The following is a 20,378-nucleotide window of genomic DNA, read 5'->3' as shown; positions in this document are numbered from 1 at the left end:
TGGTGACTGTGATGGCCGGTCCTTTCTGTCCCTGGCCAGAGCACCCTTGCACGTCTGGCAGAAGTAACATACCTGTACTGCAGACCAGTGTGCCCTCCAGAGGAGGCACACAGACCAGCTGTGCGGGATATGAGAGTGCAAGTTTACGTAGAAATGATCCATGCAGCTCTGCGTCAACTTATTTTTAAATAAAATGAACCAAAAATAAGCCTCCTTTTACCCCAAGGGAACCACATGTGTTTGTCAACACATTCCCCCCATCTCCGAGCAGCTTGGCACATGGTAAACCGTTTGTAAATATTTGTTGAATGAAAGAAAATAGCAACAATTTCAGTGTAAGTTTCTTTTTCGTATTGGCATAATCCCATCTTAAATGATTGGGTTAATGAATTTATCTCTTGCACTGTGGCTATTTCAGAGCTTGAAGGAATAAAAAGACAACAAAAGAAAAAAAAAGAACCTTAGGGTGGGAACATGATTCTTCTTTCACACTTACATAACAAAGCAACTTAAAGGGCTTGGACTGTCTCTGGGTTGCTATCCCAGTGTCAGGGTTATTGGGGGATCTGGATTAGAGGATTTTAAGGGAAGTGCCAGAGGGTTGGGAGAGGGATAGAGAAGCAGCCCATTTGTTTCAGGTCGCAGACTTCAAGGCAAACGCTCCACATTTTCACTTGGGGGTGGGCAGGTCCTTGCTGTGCCATCTCCCTGCCAGGGCCTTCTGTTAATCCTCATGCAGTGATTTAATTATGCCGACTCTAGAGGTGTAATTTCAGTTTTTGATGAGGAAATTTAGCCAAGAGACCATGTTAACATGCACCCACTCTTTGGCTGGTGATGCTTCCTGCATTTGTCCTCTGAGAGGGTATTTTTTTCCTGGTGCCACGTCCACCCGGAGCCTCTCTTCCATGTTTGGCTTTTATCCTAATTAATTCTGATTGGCCAGAAGTCTCCTGACTGGAGCTCCCTCTCTGGGGGCTGTTCTAGGTGACTCACTTTTAGATACACAATTCTCACATAGGAAAAAAAATGACCCAAACGTATGAACAACATTAAGTGTTCTGACAGTGAAGTAGTACTTTTCTCTTCGTGGTGTTTGTGTGAAATGATCTGGCAAAATAGATGCTGCAGAAATAATGCATTTCTGTGTCTTCCTTCTCAAATGATAAATGTTCTTGGCTCACCACGGGATTTCTTGCCAAATGCTGATTCTGCTAACAGAAAGGATGGAAGCTTCAGAGGCTCTTTTGTGACAGAGAGAATACAAAGTTTCTCAGGCTTGCCTTTGTTCCATGTCACAAGTGTGACACAGAATGTGTTCTGCCTAGACCCCAGTCCTGGCTAAATCCACAGGCTGCCTTGCTGGGGCATCTCTGCTTACTGCACCAAGCCAGGGTTAGGCCCAGTGAAGACATCAGCATCATCCACCACCCTGTCAGAATTTGTCTGTTACATCGAGACCTTCAGTTTAGGAATATGAAAACACAATGCTTGCTAGAATCCTCTGTAGCCGGAAATGCCAAGAAGGAAAAATAAGGTAGCACTAGGGTTTGGGGTGGTTCATTATGTGCAGGCACTGTGCTGAGGGCTTTGACAGATGTCCTCCCAGTAAGACTGCAGGGCAGCCCTGGATGACGGACATCATCATCTCTTGAGTTCTGAGTGAGGACCCTGAAGCTCAGGAGGTTAATGGCTTCCTCAAAGTGACCCAGCCAGCTAGCCCAAAGTGTTGTTGTGTCTGGCCCCTAGAACCCTTGATGTCTCTTGAGGAGCCCTGCCTCTCATTCCTCTGCCTCTTGTGGCCCCTCCCCATTGCCATCTTTCGAGTCCTGGCCACTGCAGCCTCTGACTTCCTTGTCTCCATCCAGTTTTGCCCCCTTTCTCTCTATTCTGCACACTGAGGTTATTCAAAAGCACAGACCTGATCACTGATCCCTCCTACCCCCAACACCCCTGGTGGCTCCAGTTGTTGCCTGTCCCCACAGCCCCACCCGCCTCCCCACATCAGGACAGGATCCAAACTCTTACTCCTAGCACACCACCCTTGATGACCTGGCCTCTGCTCACTTCACTGGCCTCATCTCTCACCAGAGTCATCCACCGTGGCCATCCATGCTCCAGTGCAGTGGGACAGCGAGCACTTCCTTGAGCTCTGGGACTCTCCCCTCTGGACTTTCCTCCTTGCTGCTTCCTCTTCCTGGCATCTTCATCCCCTGTTGCACCTCCCACCCCACCGCCAGCCTTGTCGTCCTCAAAGGGTTCTGCAAGATGGGAGTCACTGCCCTGACTACCCTCATCAGACTTTCCCTGATGCTGCATCTTCCTTGCCTGTTTCCTCCTCAGAATATCCTGGCCATTAGCAAAGAAAGCAAGATTTCTTTAAATTTTTTTTTAAATTTTCACATGTTTTTGGGGAACAGGTAGTGTTTGGTTACATGTGTGTGTTCTTTAGTGGTGATTTGTGAGATTTTGGTGCACCCATCACCCAAGCAGTATACACTGAACCGAATTTGTAGTCTTTCATCCCTCACCTGCTTCCCACCCTTACTCCCTATCTCCCTGAGTCCCAAAAGTCCATTGTATCATTCTTATGCCTTTGCATCCTCATAGTTAGGTACCACTTATAAGTGAGAACATACGATGTTTGATTTTCTATTCCTCAGTTACTGCACTTAGAAAAATGGTCTCCATTTGCATCCAGGTTGATGTGAATGCCATTAATTTGTTCCCTATTTATGGCTGAATAATATTCCATCATATATCTATATCATAGTTTCTTTATCCACTCATTGATTGACGGGTATTCGGGTTGGTTCCACATTTTTGCAATCACGAGTTGTGCCACTATAAGCATGTGTGTGCAAGTATCTTTTTCATATAATGACTTCTTTTCCTCTGGGTAGATACCCAGTAGTGGGATTGCTGGATCAAATGGTAGTTCTGCTTTCAGTTTCTTAGGGAATTGCCACACACTGTTTTCTATAGTGGTTGTACTAGTTTACATTCCCACCAGTCGTGTAGAAGTGTTCCCTTTTTACCACATCCATACCAACATATATTATTTTTTGATTTTTTTGATTATGGCCATTCTTGCAGGAGTAAGGTGGTTTTGCATTGTGGTTTTGATTTGCATTTTTCTGATCATTAGTGATGTTGAGCATTTTTTCATGTTTCTTGGCTATGTGTATATCTTCTTTTGAGAATTTAGACAGCAAGCTTTCTTAAACATCACTTTACTCGTTATCATGTGCTTGGTGTCTAGCACCCTGCCTGGCATACCAGAGACACCAAGCATAGTTTGCAGAGCAAACAAATGGAGTGCTGGAGACAGGATGCAAAGCCAGCCTGGCTCAAACCTTTCACCTGGTGCCATAGTCATCGCTTCCATTTTTGTTTTCCTCTCTGCCTTCCTTTTGTGTTTAGAGGGACCTGGTAATACTTTCTTAACTCCTTTTCCCAGTTGAAGGGTGACTGCTTTTATGTGAAACAAAAGTAATTTATAGTGGCATCCTTGACGCTATAGAAAATAAAAAGCCCCATTGCCTGCACAGCTGTGTGGAGAGGCAAACCCCAGGAGGAGAAGGAAGAATTTTAGGTATTTTTCCTCCAGGTCTTTCTTGATACTTTAGGGAACAGAAGCCAGTTGGTAGCCTGAATGTGGCCATGCAGTAATTTCTAATTGAGGTTCCAGGGCCGCCTTCAAAATGGGCTTGCTTTTCCCTCTCCAGGTATTTTTGTTGTTGACAGCTGTGTCTGCTCCTTGGGGGAAGGCTCCAAGCTCACCCTGCAGAGGCCCTGTGGAGGAACAATCAACTCTCATGACTTCAAATGTGCCCTGATGGCCTGGAGCAGTCGTGTAAACTGCCGCAGCCCCTGTTAACTGCCAATGTCTCCAGGTTTTGGTATTTGCCTCTCTTGCCAAGTTCAAGCCACTGTTGGCTACAAATCAACAAGACAAGTGTTTTTATGGTAGTAAAATGGGTCCTCTGAAACAAGTTTGCAAATTTTTAGACCCCCCAGTCACCTACCCCTCTACTCCCCTTCCCCACAAGGTCAAAAGATGGAGCAGTTAGAAGAAAGACTCTGCTGGGTTTGAAACCCTCAAATGAGTTGACCTTCAATGCTGGTTGACCCTCTCTGTGCCTCAGCTTTCCACCTGCAACATGGGGGGTTGTGAAGATTAGACAAATTGATAGATGAAAAACTTCTGGCACCATCCTGGGCCTGTGATACACACAGGACTCATTTTACTGACTTCCTTAGACTCTGGTAATGAAGACATGTCACTTAACTACAAAGAGTCTAATTGGGACCACATTCCCTTAAAGGAATCTGTTTATTAGGTGCCCATATTCTGTTCTAAATATAATTACAACTTATATATATTTTTGAATGTGAAATAGTCATTGAAAAATTCGAAAATAAGGGTAAGCAAAAAAAGAAAGAAAAAATCATTTGTGATTGTACAGCTGGCTGTGAACACTTGGTGTATGTCCTCCTAGCAGGGTGTGTGTGTGTGTGTGTGTGCGCGCGTGCACGCGTGCGTGCGCACGTGTGTGTGGGATTAGTGATTGAAAACAAAAAGTAAGCAGTTACTGTCTGTCATATATTGTGACACTGTTTGCTGTATTCTTTGACACAGTTTGGGATGGCTATGTGAAATTCTGTTGTACTGGAGTAGCTCACTCTATCCAGTTACTGGAGGTCAAATTGCTTGGTTTTCAACTGTAGGTACCTTTTCAGTGATTTTGATACATATCAACATTTTAAGTTACTAAGGGCTTTTGATTGATTAATGACTATCACTGGGTCTTTGTTCTTCAAAATCTTTTGTTTCCAGCAAAGTGAAACATTTCCTGGAAAGAGTAAGGCATTATATTATTCTGACCTGATTCCAGCAGGCATTAACATGTCTTGGAAGGACAGAGTGCTTTTTGCTTATGAGATACTTCCCCAGGATGATAAGAAAGTAGTATATTCTTGGCTCGTTTGCAAGGAACACCTGTTGGTATATGGTCTGAAGGATGGGTACTCAGGCTAGAGAGGAATGGAACCATTAAACTGCTCAGCTTATCCCAGATCTGGAATCCACAGCTTGGCAAAGAGCTTTGTGCTGAGATTAGTTAGCGATGTTACAGGCACCAGTATTCCTGGGAGACTGACAACCTGCCATAAAGCCAGGGGCTTCTGTTCACAGAGCAGACTCAGAAGAAAAAAGTGGGATATAGGAAGATCTCATTGAATACTTGGTGGAAAGTCAGAGTTAAATAAATCGATTCCCTTCTAGAAGTCTATTGGGAGAGAAACACATTCAAGTAACAGATATGGCCAGAATATTGGGGCCTGGTTTAAAACCAAAAACTTCAGATAAAGATGAATTGTGAAATCCATTTTATTTTACTTTATCTTAAGCCTCTAGATTACCTTAATTACAGAATTTAGACATTCATTTCACTGACTATAAATATTAGACTGCATTAGTTTCGTTTGTTTTACTCAGTCTTGAACTTTGTATTTTTGGTGGTAAATCAGCCTTGGGTATAAGCTGAGTTTCAATGTTGGTTTTTGGAGCACATCTGGCAGGCCGCAAAGAGCTTCTGGGAATTTTAGCTCCAAAGATACTGGCTTCCATTTGAACTTAGGAATAGTCTCAGTGATGGTCATTGAAGTTTTATTCACATACCAGAGCACGCTGTTAGCTTGAGCCAGGTTTGGGCTGGCCAGAGCCCCACCTCCGAGGCCAATGCAGTCAACCTCCCCCAAGGTAGGGGTAGGGAAGGTCACTCTTTGCCTTACTGTGTTGGGTGTTGCTGTAACAGATTATCATAGATTGGGTAATTTACAAGAAAAGAGTTCTATTTCTTCCAGTTGTGGAGGCTAGGAAGTCCGAGGTCAAGGGCCCCGAATCTGGCAAGGGCCTTCTTGCTTCATCATCCCATGGCAAGTGGTAGAAGGGCAAGGAGAGCCAAGCCAGAGAGCAAGAGTGGGCCAAACTCACTTTTTTTTTTTTCTTTTTTGAGACAGAATTTTGGTCTTGTTGCCCAGGCTGGAGTGCAATGGTGCGATCGTGGCTCACTGCAATATCCGCCTCCCAGGTTGAAGTGATTCTCCTGCCTCAGTCTCCTGAGTAGCTAGGATTACAGGCGCCCACCACCATAACTGACTAATTTTTTGTATTTTTAGTAGAGATGGGGTTTCACCATGTTGGCCAGGCTGGTCTCGAACTCCTGACCTCAGGTGATCCACCCACCTTGGCCTCCCAAAGTGCTGGGATTACAGGTGTGAACCACCGCACCTGACCCCATATTCACTTTTATAACACACGCAGTTTCTCCATAACTTACCTACTCCTGTGATAACAATGTTAATCCATTCATGAGGGCAGAGCCTTCATAACCTTATTATCTCTTATTAGGCCCCATCTCCCAGTACTGCTGTATTGGGGATTAAGTTTCCAATACATGAACTTTGAGGGGCCCATTCAAACCATAGCAGCCTTATTAGAACCATGGGAATATGCAGCTGCATTCTTCCTTGCATCTCCCTTGCGTTGTAAAATTGCAATTACTCTGCAATAGGCTCCATCCAGAGAAGTCTTTTGTGTCTGCTGTGGGCTGTGGCAGCAACCACAAGGACCTGTCCTTGCTTCCAGGGCCACACAATCGATGATGCCAGGAGAGAAGAGCACAGACGGTTTTAGAGTCTGGGATGGAGCATGAAGCCTTCTTGTGTTGGAGAATAGGACAGCTTTGGTGGGGAGAGAGGAAAGTCTAGATTGAAGGAATAAATGGTTTTTCAGGTGAGATGCAAGAGTAACTCATAAGATTTTTATGGATGTTTTCAGGGAGCGGGGGGAAACATGAAACTACAGCTCATGATCAATTATAGGACCATGTAATAACATCTAATAAGCAGTGTAGCAGATGTCAATCTTGGTCTAGACTCACATGGTCCAGAAATACCACTTCTTAATTTTTCCAACATCAACTTAATGTTGAGAAACTCCAAGCTCTTGGGTCTAATATTCAGGTCAGAGGAAGAGATCCATTTTGAGGATCTATGCCAGTGAATAGGGGATTGCTGGGGAGTCCATGTCTAGGTTCCTACCTGCCTGTAAGGGTAAGAGGAGTATCTTTTTTTTTTTTTTTTGTAATGAGACAAGGCCTTACTGTGTCACCCAGGCTGGAGTACAGTGGGATAATCATAGCTCACTGCAGCCTCAACCTCCCAGGCTCAAGCAATCCTTCCACTTCAGCTCACCAAGTAGTGAGACTGCAGGCATGTGCCACCATACCTGATTAATTAAAAACAAACAAAAAAAATTTGTAGAGACTGGGTCTCACTATGTTGCCCGGGCTAAGAGAGGGGTATCTTGCTGCTCCTAGAACACATGGCCAGATGCCTCCAGCCTCACCTCTAGGCTCTAAGGATTTTGTTTTAGTTTAAGGGTCTGAGGAATTCTCTCTTTATATTCGTTGCTTTCCTTAGAGTTCCTCCCTTTGTCCTCAAACACTAATCTCATTTCAGGATACCCAGTATTACTGCCCCAAAAGACTTGGACATTTGAGCATTTGAGCAAGGAAGGGAAGCGTTTTGTGACACACACACACACACACACACACACCCACCCTTCCTCGAGTCAAGGAGAAACTGAGCCTCCCAATTTACATTTTGAAGGTATAGGATGGGAGGAATGAGTGGAGAGAAAATGTAGATTAGATTTATATCTCAAAGATTATTCTGCCATTAAAATGTAATACATTTTCCTTTTCACAACTAACTCTTAAGGTCCCTAGAGCCGAGATGAGATGTGGAGCCCCTTGATTTCCCTGGGTAAGAGCTTGGGGTGAGGAATTAGTAAACTTGATTCAGAGTTTCCCCACAAATAAGAGTAAATATATCTTACCCGGCATCTTTAATTTTCCAGCTGTTTGATAACCAAATAAATGTGATGGATTCATGTTGACATTAAAAGTGTTATAAACTTCATTTGGAAGGTTCCTATTAATAGACAATATTTCCTTCCACTAGGAACAAAATTAAATCTTTAGTTAAACCACGTTTTGGGTCTGAGGACCCTTTACACTCTTACAGAGTCCTGAGGACTCCCTGAGAGCATCTGTTTATGTGGGTTACTTGTATCTACTGATATGTACCATATTAGAAATTATAACCAAGAAATTCAAATAGTGATTAATACAAGGATAAAAAAACTCATTACATGTTAACATATATATTATAATATATTTTATGGAAAATAACAATACTTTCCAGAATAAAAAAATTAGAGGAGTGGCTGTTTTTCATTTTGCAAATCTCTTTAATATTTGACTTAAGAGGAAATAGGTGGATTCCCATACCTGCTTCTGTGTTCAATCTCTTGTGATTGGTTGCTGAAGAAAATCTGGCTTCACATAGACATGCTGTTGGAAAAATGAGAACTTCATGGACCCTGAAAGGGTCTCAGGGACCCATAGGAATTTTGGGATCACTTTGAGAACTGCACATTTAAACAGATAAACTACCAGGGTATGTGATGGGTTTAAAATGAAAAATTGTCTTTATTGAGAATTTGAGTCAACTGTGGGTGAAATCAGTCCCTTATAAATAGACAGATGATAGTTTAATTGGGTTAAGATATATTCCTTTCCTGGGTGCTAGTTAAGTCTCCCAGGAGAGCCAGAGTCAGTTTCGTACTTCTCCCTAGTTGGCTTAATAATTTTGAAACAAAGTTTAATATCCACAAATTCACCAGAAGCAGTCATGGTATAATTTTATCTTTATTTATTCCTTGTGGGTAGCTGTGCTCTGAAATCACAGGTGTGGTGTTTTATGGTGTCATGTGTCTTGAATGTTGCCCTCTCTTCTTACAGAAATACAAAGAGTATGAGAAAGATGTTGCCATAGAAGAAATCGATGGCCTCCAACTGGTAAAGAAGCTGGCAAAGAACATGGAAGAGATGTTTCACAAGAAGTCTGAGGCAGTCAGGGTAAGTGCCTCTGGTTTGTACCCTGTATTGCCTGAAGACGACAAAGGCAGCTTCAGGGGATGGCATTGATGAACCAATATCTGCAAGATAAAAGTTGACTCACTCATCTATTATGTAAATACTTTTATTTTTACAGTCTGATTAGCCAGGAAAAGCAGTCACTAGGGGCACAAACTGCCCTTTTCATAGAGGGTTCCTGTGCCAGTTTTATTCTGATAAATTTATGCCTTCAGCAGAGCTGCCACTGATTGTACAGCCATACAACGTGGGCCTGTAACTGTATGATGCATTCAGTAACGGCCAAAAACCATTCAAAGGTATGCTAGGGTTCAACTAAGCTCTAGTCTGAGCATTTTCTTGTGTCACTGTGTTTTGTGATTTTCTCAAATGGTTGCATAACATTTCAGTCTATGAGTGTGTCATAATTGATATAACTGTTCCTATATATTTGGACGTCTGAGTTATTTGAAAGTTTTTATTGGCCAGGCATGGTGGCTCACGCCTGTAATCCCAGCACTTTGGGAGGCCAAGGCAGGCAGATCATCTGAGGTCAGGAGTTCGTGACCAGCCTGGCCAACATGGTGAAACCCTGTTTCTACTAAAAATATAAAAATTAGCTGGATGTGTTGGTGGGTGCCTGTAATCCCAGCTACTTGGGAGGCTGAGACAGGAGAATTGCTTGAACCCAGGAGGCGGAGGTTGCAGTGAGCCAAGATTGTGCCACTGCACTCCAGCCTGGGTGACAGCGTGAGACTCCGGCTCAAAAAAAAAAAGTTTTTAAGAGATGTGTTGCCCAGGCTGGTCTCAAACTCCTGGGCTCTAGTGATCCTCCCACCGTAGTCTCCTGAGTAGCTGGGGCTACAGGTATGTACCACCACACCTCGCTCACTTGCAAGTTTTGACATAAATAATGCTGCAGTGAATCTTCTTATATATTTATAATGGATCAACCAACCAAGAACCTACTACAGGTGAACTGTTCCTTTAAGGACTGTATATGTACTCACTTGTATTATCCTTGTAACACCTCCATGGTGGATGTTACTATTATTCCCATTTTACAAGAGAGGAGACTGAGAGGAAGAAGTTGAGTAGCTTCTCCGAGGTCCCATGAGGAGTGAGAGAGAGCTCCAGCCATAATGACCCCAGAGTCCACATTCTTTACTGCCTCCTTGCTTTCAGTATCCTGGAGTGTATGTGTATTTCCTTAATGTGAATTCCAGAACACAGAAGACAGTTCAGAGGCTCAGAAACAATCTTCAAGGTTCTTTATGCATATGTAAGCATTTCTGTCCAGATAAGGTTGTGCCAATTCACAGCTGCTCCAGCGGGAGTGGTGTGCAAGTGCTTATTTTCTGAAATCCTTGCCAAAAAAAAAAAAAAATACTAGTAACAGCATTGTCAATTTGAGAGGGGGACATATTGTTTTAGCATGCATTTCTTTGTGAATCACAGAATTTTAGAGGAGAAAGGGACATAAATATCTTTAGGTTCTGCTTCTACAATTGACAAAGTAGCCCTGGTGCCTGGAATTAGGGGAGCATTGGGAGCGACGGGGGGAGGGGGCCATGCAGCATGCTGCTGTGACACAGAGGTCCAGCCAGCACCAGAACCTAGACCTCACCTCCTTGAGGCAGTGGGCCCACGTGGTCAGTGAGACATGGGCTCTGGAAGTAGTGGAACTGTCCCGAATCTCAGTTCTGCCCCAAGGTGGGAGACCAGTGAGCAAAGCTGAGTAACCCCTGTGAATCTTTTTCCTCATTTACCAGCCTGGCGGCATTACGAGAAGTCAATGATTTAATAAATACATGCTTACACTTACTGAGTTCAGATGCACCAGCCCCTGTGCTAATCACTTTATGTATGCAATCTCATTCTTGCATCAACACTAGGAGTGAGACACTGTTATTATTGTTGTCTTAGAAATGACCAAACAGGCTTGGCAGGGTGAAGTCATTTGCCCAGGTCACGTGGGCAAGGCTCAGCAGAGTTAATTTTTACACCTAGGTGGTGGGGTTGCAGCACCTCTGTATCTACGTAAGGTGTTTATTTAGCTCAGTGTCTGGCAAACAGTAAATGTTCAGTAAACGTTTGCTGTTACAGCTGGTTAAAGGGCCTTCCAACCTGTGAACATCTGATAGGAGTAGTCTTGCAGCTTTAGGAAGCACCTGGATGAAGACAGGAGGGAACGTGAACTGGGTTTAGCGTCTTCATATTGCCTAATTTTAAAACCTTTCTGCGTTAAATTAGTGAAGATTAAAAAAAAAAAAGATGATTTGGTATGGCGGGTGTAGTTCCTTTGAGAAGAAAAAATAAGTTGCTCTGTTTAAATTGAAATGTTCCCAGAATAAAGGCAGCCAGATTCCTTGCAATGTGTATTCTATATATTTTAAAATAAATGCACAGGCCTTCTGTAATCACGCTTGATGCTCGAGCTTGTAACATCTTGGTTAATTGGTTCATTGTTATGTGGATTTCCCCACGCCCGTCTTTAAAGAGAGTTTGTGTGCACACAGGGGTTTAGTCTGGGGACAGTAGAGATGGGCCTTGTCCTCACTGTGAGCCATGTGGCTCTCTTGTTAACACTCAGGACCCATATGCCATTTGGAATGAGATGTCCCTTTGGAGGCCAGGGAAGCAGTGAGTGTGACTCTTTTCCTATTTTAATGATACCTTGATTCTCCATTAGGAAAAGTTGCTGTTTGCCTGTGGGATTTATGAACATTTGAAGAGCAAAGACCTCAGGTCCAAATTTGCCCATGGGTTTGCAGTGGAGTCATTATTTGTAGCCTTGCACTGGAACGCACCACTGTGAGACAAGGTGGGGTCCTTTCCCATGTCACCCACTGGGCAGTGACCCCACCCCCCTCTTTTCTCTTCTCTTCTCTTTTTCTTTTTCTTTTCTTTTTTTTTTTTTTGAGACAGAGTCTTGCTCTGTCGCTTAGGCTGAAGTGCAGTGACGCCATCTCGGCTCACTGCAAGCTCCGCCTCCCGGGTTCACGCCATTCTCCTGCCTCAGCCTCCCGAGTAGCTGGGACTACAGGCGCCCGCCACCATGCCCAGCTAATTTTTTGTATTTTTAGTAGAGACAGGGTTTCACTGTGTTAGCCAGGATGGTCTCGATCTCCTGACCTCGTGATCTGCCCGCCTCAGCCTCCCAAAGTGCTGGGATTACAGGTGTGAGCCACTGTGCCGGGCCCCCACCCCGCTGTTTTCTGATAGCTCAGGAACAGAACAGATTTTAGGTTTCGCCCTATCACTCTGATGCGCCACGCCTAGGAATCTTCCGTTTCCAAGCCCCCGTCCCCCTCCCCCAGCAGTTGGAGTTGAGTCCCAGGTTCAGGTGCCCCACCTTGTGTTTTCCTAGTGTGAATCAGTGGTGACTCCAGGGACGTGTGTAAGAGAAACCTGGTTCACAAACAACCCTGATTTATTAACATTTCCATTGATGTATATAAAATATTTATGAGTCTGGCAGTAGCAATTTAGGAAGCTACAGTAACAACACCTTTAGTCTGTGAAACTAGGTTCAGTTAGTGCTGGGGGAAAAAAAATGGAGTATTACAATAACCTCGTCCTTTCATGTAGCCTGTCATCTCCTGCCTGTTAAACAATGTTGATCTTTTTCTCTGTCTCTTCTGGCTTGATTTCATCATTTTCCTCCATCACTTTTCCCAGTGATTAGTTGAATCAGAGTGATTTTATCATCCTCATCTCCTATTTGAATTACTCTCCACTATGCAATTATCCTATCACAGAAAGTCCTATTTTCTCCCCGTCAGATGTCTGAAGTAAATGTGAAACCTAAAGTGGCCTGCCCATTACATAACCCCTGTCATCTCATTGGTAATGGACTATATGTAACTTTTTTTTCAGGCTAGCAAATTATAAATAACCTTAGCTTCAGTAATTTCCATTAACATAATGATGCCATCATTATGGTAGCATTTCTTAACTAATATTTTCTAGCTCTTTTTAATGCCATTGGTGGTTTAAATAATTTTTTCACACTCATGCAGAGGCTAGCTATAGGTTATTTGATACGGCCATGCTCCTGCTTGCTTTTGTGTATAGCAGTTGTGCCCAAGGCACCATCTCTCACCTTCATTGTTCAGACATATTTATGCTACCAAGCCCTCAATTAATATTGCTAAGCAGTTTGTCAAGTTTTAAGTCCCTACGAATGGACAAGAAATACAGTCCATTTGCTTTTAGTTCGTTAACATTTCAAGGGAGATATTTCACATGTTGGACATGGAGGAAAGGATATGCACCAGTCCTCTGCCAACTGTGGATTCCCATCAGACCATTCCTAAGTGATACCTGGAAATGCTTGTCTGTGTCACAAGTCAGAACTCATCTTTGATATTGATGGAAGGCAAATTTGACACCACTCCCCTTTCTCCTGAGTTGCTGATGTTGAGAAATGTACCCTGATTTGAGGGGAGGGAGAAGGCAGAAGGGTTATATTGCATGACCTTGGTTATATGGACAGGCTGCCCCCAGCCTTTCCTTTGTCTTTAAAATCCAGCCCTTCAGGGGGAGTAGCACAAACTATCAATCAACTGCAAGCATTATCTGGGGCTCCAGGGAACTCTGAGCAGGCACAGCCAAATGTGCGGTGGGAAGAGAATCTGTAGGAAGTAACTGCGTAACCACGGACGTCTCTGATTGTAAAGATATACTTTGAGGACCAATTCCATCACAGCCAGGGGGATGTCATGATCCTGTAATTTTGGTGCAGTACATATAACTGAGATGAGCAGCACAAGAGAAAAGCAGGTAAACTAGGAAATGACAAAAAGACTTTGGTGAATTTATGATTTTATGCTAGTATTCTCCAGGATGGTTTTCTAAAGGTGAATTCCTTAGAGTGGATTTTGCCTTTGGTGGCACTGAACAGCTCTGGGGTGGGCACTGTCTTCATCACACTGATTTGAGCTGGACTTAGAACCTCCTCTGGTCTTCCCAGGTGTTCCTGGTTTCAGGGCCAGACACTGATTCAGAGGACCTTAAAAGTCAGCCTATGCAGACTTCAGACCTCCACAAACTTTAACAGGTTTCAGAGAGGGAAGGAGCACTGGGGGGATTATAGGATAGTATCTGTTGTGGTAGCATTTCAAGCAAAACATTACAATTAATTAGATGTATCTAAAAGAATGAACTCTTTTGGGGAATGTGAAGAGATATAAAACACAAGTTGTAGCTAGACCCACTCTGTGATGAGCCAATTGTTTTCAAACCTTGGGTAAGATATTTAATAAATTTTGAAAGCATCCTGAAACTCACACCTGTAAATAAACTTAATCTTGTTTCACTTATTTTTTGATTTACATTGATAAAATGATAAATCAGGCCCTCGAAAAGAGTGTTTTGCTTAAAAATAAATACCTTTGCTTGTTGAAAGAGCTAAAGGAGACTAGATTTTATATTAAGTTTTCCCCCCTTCCTATAGTTACCTGCTGTTCATTGTGGAACTGATTCCCATTATAGCTGTACTGTGGAAAGTAATTGCTGTTGTACAGTAATTCAATTTCAGTGCATTCACGCATCAGTTCACTGATAGGGGTTTATCTGGAGAAACCTGGGACTTGAAAGCTTTTTATCGAGAAATTCCACATGCAGCAAGACATTTTTCCTAGGAAACGAATATCAGTATTTGCATTTAATAAACATTTACCTTCTCAGAAAAATGGATTTTTCTCTCTGCAGAAGAGATTTACGCCAACCTTCCAAAAAGCTAGAGGGTACTATTAAAGCAACTTTCTTGAAATGTTTTTTGACTGGCGCCTGTCTACATATGTATGACTATAACATACATCAATGTTTTTATGGAAATATATACAGTGAGGCATGAAAAGCAGAATGCACCCAAGTAAAGCATACTCCATCCCCAAAATATAAGCTGTATAAGGAATTAATATCTATAGGGACTATATGAGTACTTCTGGTTTAAGAACTCATCTGATCTATAGACATTGTGAAAATTGTGTTTGAGGCATACTTTCAAAAGGATTACATTGGAAATGAAATAATTGATTCTGTTTATCCATTTGTAAGTTAAGGAAAGGTTCTTAAGACAGAACTGATTATTTTCTTTACATGTTAAGTCCAAAATGAGTTGTGGAGGTTTTAGGAGCTGAATATAGCCTAACAGTGCCAGGATCACTTTAAGTTCTCAGGCAGTGGAGGTATATATGGCTGTATAGATCTAAAAGATTTTTGTTTTCTGTCTTGTTTTCATTTCTGATCTCATCGCAGAATTTCAAAGCTTGTACTTTGAAAGAGCAGTACATTTGTTTCAGAAAAAAATAATGTTTTATGTTTTGAGTCACAGATAGAGGGAGGAGACTATTAATTTTTTATGTTGATGTATCTTGTGGTCTATTTGTCCCCTTTTTTTGGTAAACTGGGTTGCTTGCAAAATCGTACGTATATATGTAAGGAAATTTAGAGCAAAAACCTCAAACCAGAAGAATCTTAAAAAAGAGCAACAATCTGTATTCACCAATTTTGATGAGGTCAGCGAACCATCTTTGGTTAATGGCTGAGAACAAAACCACATGGAACTGCCTGGTCTTCGTGGGTTTCACCCCAAATGGGCCTGGGGTTTCCGCTAACATACTTCAGTTTGAGCCAACCTGAGCCTCACAGCTAGGCCCAGAAGACTGCTGTCCCTCCCACGTTGAAAGGGAACAACTTGTCCACCCACTTGGGGTTATATGCTTACCACTAAAGGGAAGGAAGGGGAACCGCTGGATGACTTGTATGTGCAATTTCATGTCTTCTTTCTTCAAGCTCTCAGTTTTCCATCAGCCTCACATCTTTGAAGTTGGCTTGACTTGGTGGACTGTATCCTAACTTTCCTGCTTATTCTGGGGGTGTTGGCCTGTAGAAAGCTTTCTTCTTTGTGGGTAGAACCATTGCATCAAACCCTCCTCAACTTCATGGTTATTTATCTCTTTCCCAAATAATTGGACTAAACGCTTTACATTTGCAGAGCTTTATGGAAGTCTTAGTTTCGTGTTTTCTATGTCTACCGTAGAAGCACCCATGTTTTTTTTAATGCTTTTTGTTTTTACTGGTTATAAAAGTAATACATATTCATCGTAAAAGGAAAAAGAATGTGCAGAAAATGAAAAAGCGGAAAGGAAAGATCACAGCATGAGGAAGTAAGTATCAAATGGTACTTAATGTCTCTCAATACCTTTTGTTTTTCAGCATCTTAGTTTCTGTCCTTACAGGTTTTTTTTTTCTGTTTGTGCATGAATATATAGATATATGTGGGTGTATATAAACTTCTAAAACATTGGATTATTCTTTCTTGTAACAAGCTTTTTAAAAAATTACATGTTGTGGACATGTCAATGAATATAGATTTCTGTTATTTTTCACGACTGCTTTCTGGATTTTCCAATCAAGCAGCTCTCTCTTAGTGAACATTGATGGCATCCGTAGTGTTTCACTGTTATAAGCAATAATATGATAAACTCTCTTGCATAGAAAGTTTTGTCCATTTATCTGATGCATTTATTAGGATATATTCCTAGAATTGAAATTAAGGCTTTGGGTGTATCTTGCCAGATTGTCCTACAGACAATGCTATGCCTGCCTATGTTCCCACCTGTGTGGTTGGAGGGGAACTATTTCCGCATTGTCCTCCCTAGTATTTGACTATTATTAGTCTTTTGGCCAACTATAGTATTTCAAGGTTTTTTGTTTTGTTTTGTTTGTTTGGTTGGTTTTCAGACACATTTTCACTCTCGTTGCCCAGGCTAGAGTGCAATGGCCCTATCTTGGCTCACTGCCACCTCTGCCCCCCGGGTTCAAGCGACTCTCCTGCCTCAGCTTCCTGAGTAGCTGGGATTACAGGCGTCTGCCACCACGCCCGACTAATTTTTGTATTTTTAGTAGAGATGGGATTTCACCATGTTGGCCAGGCTGGTCTCAAACTCCTGACCTCAGGTGATCCACCCACGTTGGCCTCCGAAAGTGCTGGGATTACAGGCATGAGCCACCGCGCCTGGCCTCAAGTTATTTTCTTTAATTACTCACCGTTTGGCACAGTGGATCCCTCTGGCTCCTCATCTGTCCTGCACCAGGGTTTGAGGAAATTACACCATGTCACACAGAGCATGGGCTCGCCAAAACAGAGAGATGGCCCAGGTGCTGATCCCCATCCTCCCACAGAGAGGAATGTGGGTATAGGCACTCTGCTGGACATACTTGGAGGGGCCCTCCCCTTCTCCTCCCTTTCTGGAGTGTATCATAGGAACAGTCCTGGGGAGGAGGGACAGGCTAACTAGCACCAAGCTTCCTGACTTTGGGGTGTCAGCTGTTTGGAGGAATCAGCTGGGAGCGTCAGCGGCTCAGTACCTAGGGACTGTGGTGCCGAGGGTGTTTCAGCCTCCCCACTACTGTGGGAGAAAGTCAGTAGTTGCAAGAGAATTTGAGCTTGGTGCAGCCCCTCTCACCGGGAAAGGGCCCTGTTCCCAGCTGGATCATTGTCTGAGCACCCAGACTGAGCACCAGGGTCACTTTGATTGACTTCTCTGAAAGGTACTGTGTAGTTAAGTTGACCATCTTTTTACGTGTGTAGTAGCCATTTCTTCATTTTTATTTTTTAGTTTCGTACATTGCCTGGTAATACTCTTTCCCCTTGTTTAACTGTACTATTTCTTTTCTTGTCCCAACTTGCCTTTACTCTGGCCCCAGTGCCTACTACAGTGCTTCAAACTATAGTTAAGTGCTCAGTAAATGTTTGTGGATTGACTTACAGGCCTTTGTCTTGGGGTCAGGGTAACTTAAAGTGAGGGTGATATGGATGGTATGGGCTACACCCCTTCCCTTTGGCCAGAGAACTCCTGAATGATAAAGGGGAAAAGAAAGTATTAGAGCCCAACTGCGAAGCAACTGTGGGGTTCATGGACTTTCCAGAATCCTCCACTGTCGGCTCCAAGTGAATGAACCTGATACAGCAATGTGGCACCAAGATGTTGGTCCCATTTCTGATTTTTCAGAGTATTATGTTGTTGTTGTTGTTCTACACCAGGCCAGGTAGAAAACAATGCCTCTTAATTTATACTCAGGCCAGGCAAAAGCAATCTTAAAAGGTTTGTGGGTGGGAGGAAATTATGATGGGTGAATTACTGATCCATTACCATCAAGAGGTCCAAATGACAGAAGAAAGCCATACTACTACTACTAATAATGATAATAAAAGACCACTGTCTATAATTTTATAAATTACCAGCAACAAATTAAAGGGTTTCAGAAATATTTTGAATGCATATTTAGTCTGTTTAACTAGGGATGTGTTGGTGGCATTGGTTGTACTTTTTTGGTCTTTACTCAGTTTCCCATATGGAGGTGAGGAGCAGCTGGTCCTGCAAACAGAGTGAGATTATTTACATTTTCTAAATTAGGTTATGAGGGGGAAAATGAAAAGATAGTTAGGAATTCATTGGCATTTCATTTATACTGCATTCAGTGGAGAGATGACAGCCCTTGCGAGTAATCAGAATCTTTGTTAAAAATCAGCTGGGATATCATTTATTGCACATCCCAGGCTTATTGGCAGTCTGAATAGATGAACATGCAAGGCTTTGTACTATCAGGGGTAAATGTGGATTTTTTGTTCTTGTGTGCTTTTTAATTGATTTGTGTGTGTGTGTGTGTGTCACTTGGGAAGGAAAATCAGATCCTTGGGAATATACTTAGAGAGCCTCCCCTCACTGCACCCAGTGACTCTGGAGCATTTTGTGAGGCTGTATGATGGGATTTATAGAGAGGAACTTCTCTAGTACCTCTGCAAAGCCCATGACGGATGTCAGAAAGCAGACTCCTCATCCAGGGTCACGGTTGGAGTTGCTCATAGACAGCCCCACTCCAGCCAATGAGCAGGAGTCTTCCTACCTCAAGCAGGTGTCTCTGCAGACACTCGAAGACTGCTAACCCTAACCCAGGTTGTGGCCCTGATTTGACTAATGCAGGAGTTACCTTAGTGAAAACTCTAGGCTGGGCAAAGATTCTGACTCTTATCACTTTTAGCCAGCCATGAATAGATGGGTACCAGCTGCACATAGATGATGGAAGCAGCTCCAGTCTGACTGGAGCACAGTCAGACTCATAGGGGAGTGGAGCCCTGCAGGCAGCCTCTTGGCCAGCCTGTGGGTGGCCTCTGTTAGGATGCCTTTTGAGCCTGGTAGCCTGTCTCCAAGAGGACTTCCCTTCAAAGGGCTCAGTGGATCCATTCCCTTGATGTGCTGGGAGTCTGTCATTGCAGTCACTGTGGCCATGGTCTGGGGACAGTGCATCAGCTTGCTGTGGTCCACACGGGGGAATTAGGGCTGGCCGCTGAGACCAGATTTGGTAGAGATGATTTTTATTCTAGGGAAGTATGTTTAGTACACATGTGTTTATAATGGAGGGGATGGGCAGGAGTGTGGGGGTTGGAGGTTGACACATGAGCATTCATTTTCATGGGAATTTCGTCAATGGAGATGGGGAAATAAAAAAGAATTAATCACATCAGAATTGTAAACCTGTGTCCCCCAGGCAAATCCTGCTTGTAGATACCTTTTACTTGGTCTGTGTGGGCTTTAAGGGGGAAAAATGAAATCACCTATAAAAATATGTAGTGATATTAAAATATCCAGATTTAAATCTTGGAAAATGGAGAAGTGTAGCCATCCTGGGCCTCCATGTCCATAGAACAGCAATCAGCATCAGCATGAATGTCTCCGTTGGTTGATTTCCATGCAGCTCCCTAGTTGTTTATTTGCTACTCTGGCCCCAAGGAACATTGAGTTTGCAACCCCTGCATTAATCAGATTAGGGTTAGCAGAGTCTGTGTGTGTATGAAGCAGGCAGCATACGTATAGCTTTCATAATTCCCCCGCAGAAAGCCAGCTGGAGTCATTGCCATTGTTTTCATCGTTGATATCATCTCTGTTGTCATCGTGATCATCACATTACTGAGTGCTTCTTGCTTGCCAAGACACCATGCTACGCTTTGCATATATTATCTCATTTAAGTGATACTTGTGAAGTTGGATTTAAAAGATTCTTGGCTGGGTGCGGGGGAAAGACCGTTCAAAGGATTTAAGGTAAGAATGTGCATTATAAGGGGACATGGAATCTTTCTTTTTTAAAGTTCCTGAACTACCAAATGAGACTGAGATTTTCTTCACCTTTAACATTTGAGGATGTTTAGCTCTTGTTCAGCCCTCACCTATAAAAAGTTCTATTTGTTTTGTTGTCTGTTTTCTCCCAATCTCGAAAAGGTTTGATTCATGTAAATAATTCCCAGTCTGGTCCCATTCATAGAATTGGCAAATGAAAATCAGAGCTATCCCCTCCCTCCCTCAATCCACCCTGGTCCCCAGC

The 20,378-nt window shown here is 42.9% G+C and overlaps 1 protein-coding gene across 1 annotated transcript in view; it reads left to right on the top strand.

Annotated features, from left to right (window-relative positions):
* CACNA2D3 (calcium voltage-gated channel auxiliary subunit alpha2delta 3) overlaps nt 1–20,378 on the top strand; it is a 924,385-nt gene that overhangs the window by 183,122 nt on the left and 720,885 nt on the right. Inside the window, exon 3 of the mRNA XM_054481187.2 lies at nt 8,874–8,990. Within this exon, the coding sequence (XP_054337162.2) occupies nt 8,874–8,990 (117 nt within the window). The remainder of the gene's footprint in view (nt 1–8,873; nt 8,991–20,378) is intronic.

Source organism: Pongo pygmaeus, chromosome 2, assembly GCF_028885625.2.
Source record: "Pongo pygmaeus isolate AG05252 chromosome 2, NHGRI_mPonPyg2-v2.0_pri, whole genome shotgun sequence".
Taxonomy (NCBI): Eukaryota; Metazoa; Chordata; class Mammalia; order Primates; family Hominidae; genus Pongo; species Pongo pygmaeus.
The sequence above is the reverse complement of the archived record's forward strand: the minus strand, read 5'-3'. Positions and strand labels throughout refer to the sequence as shown.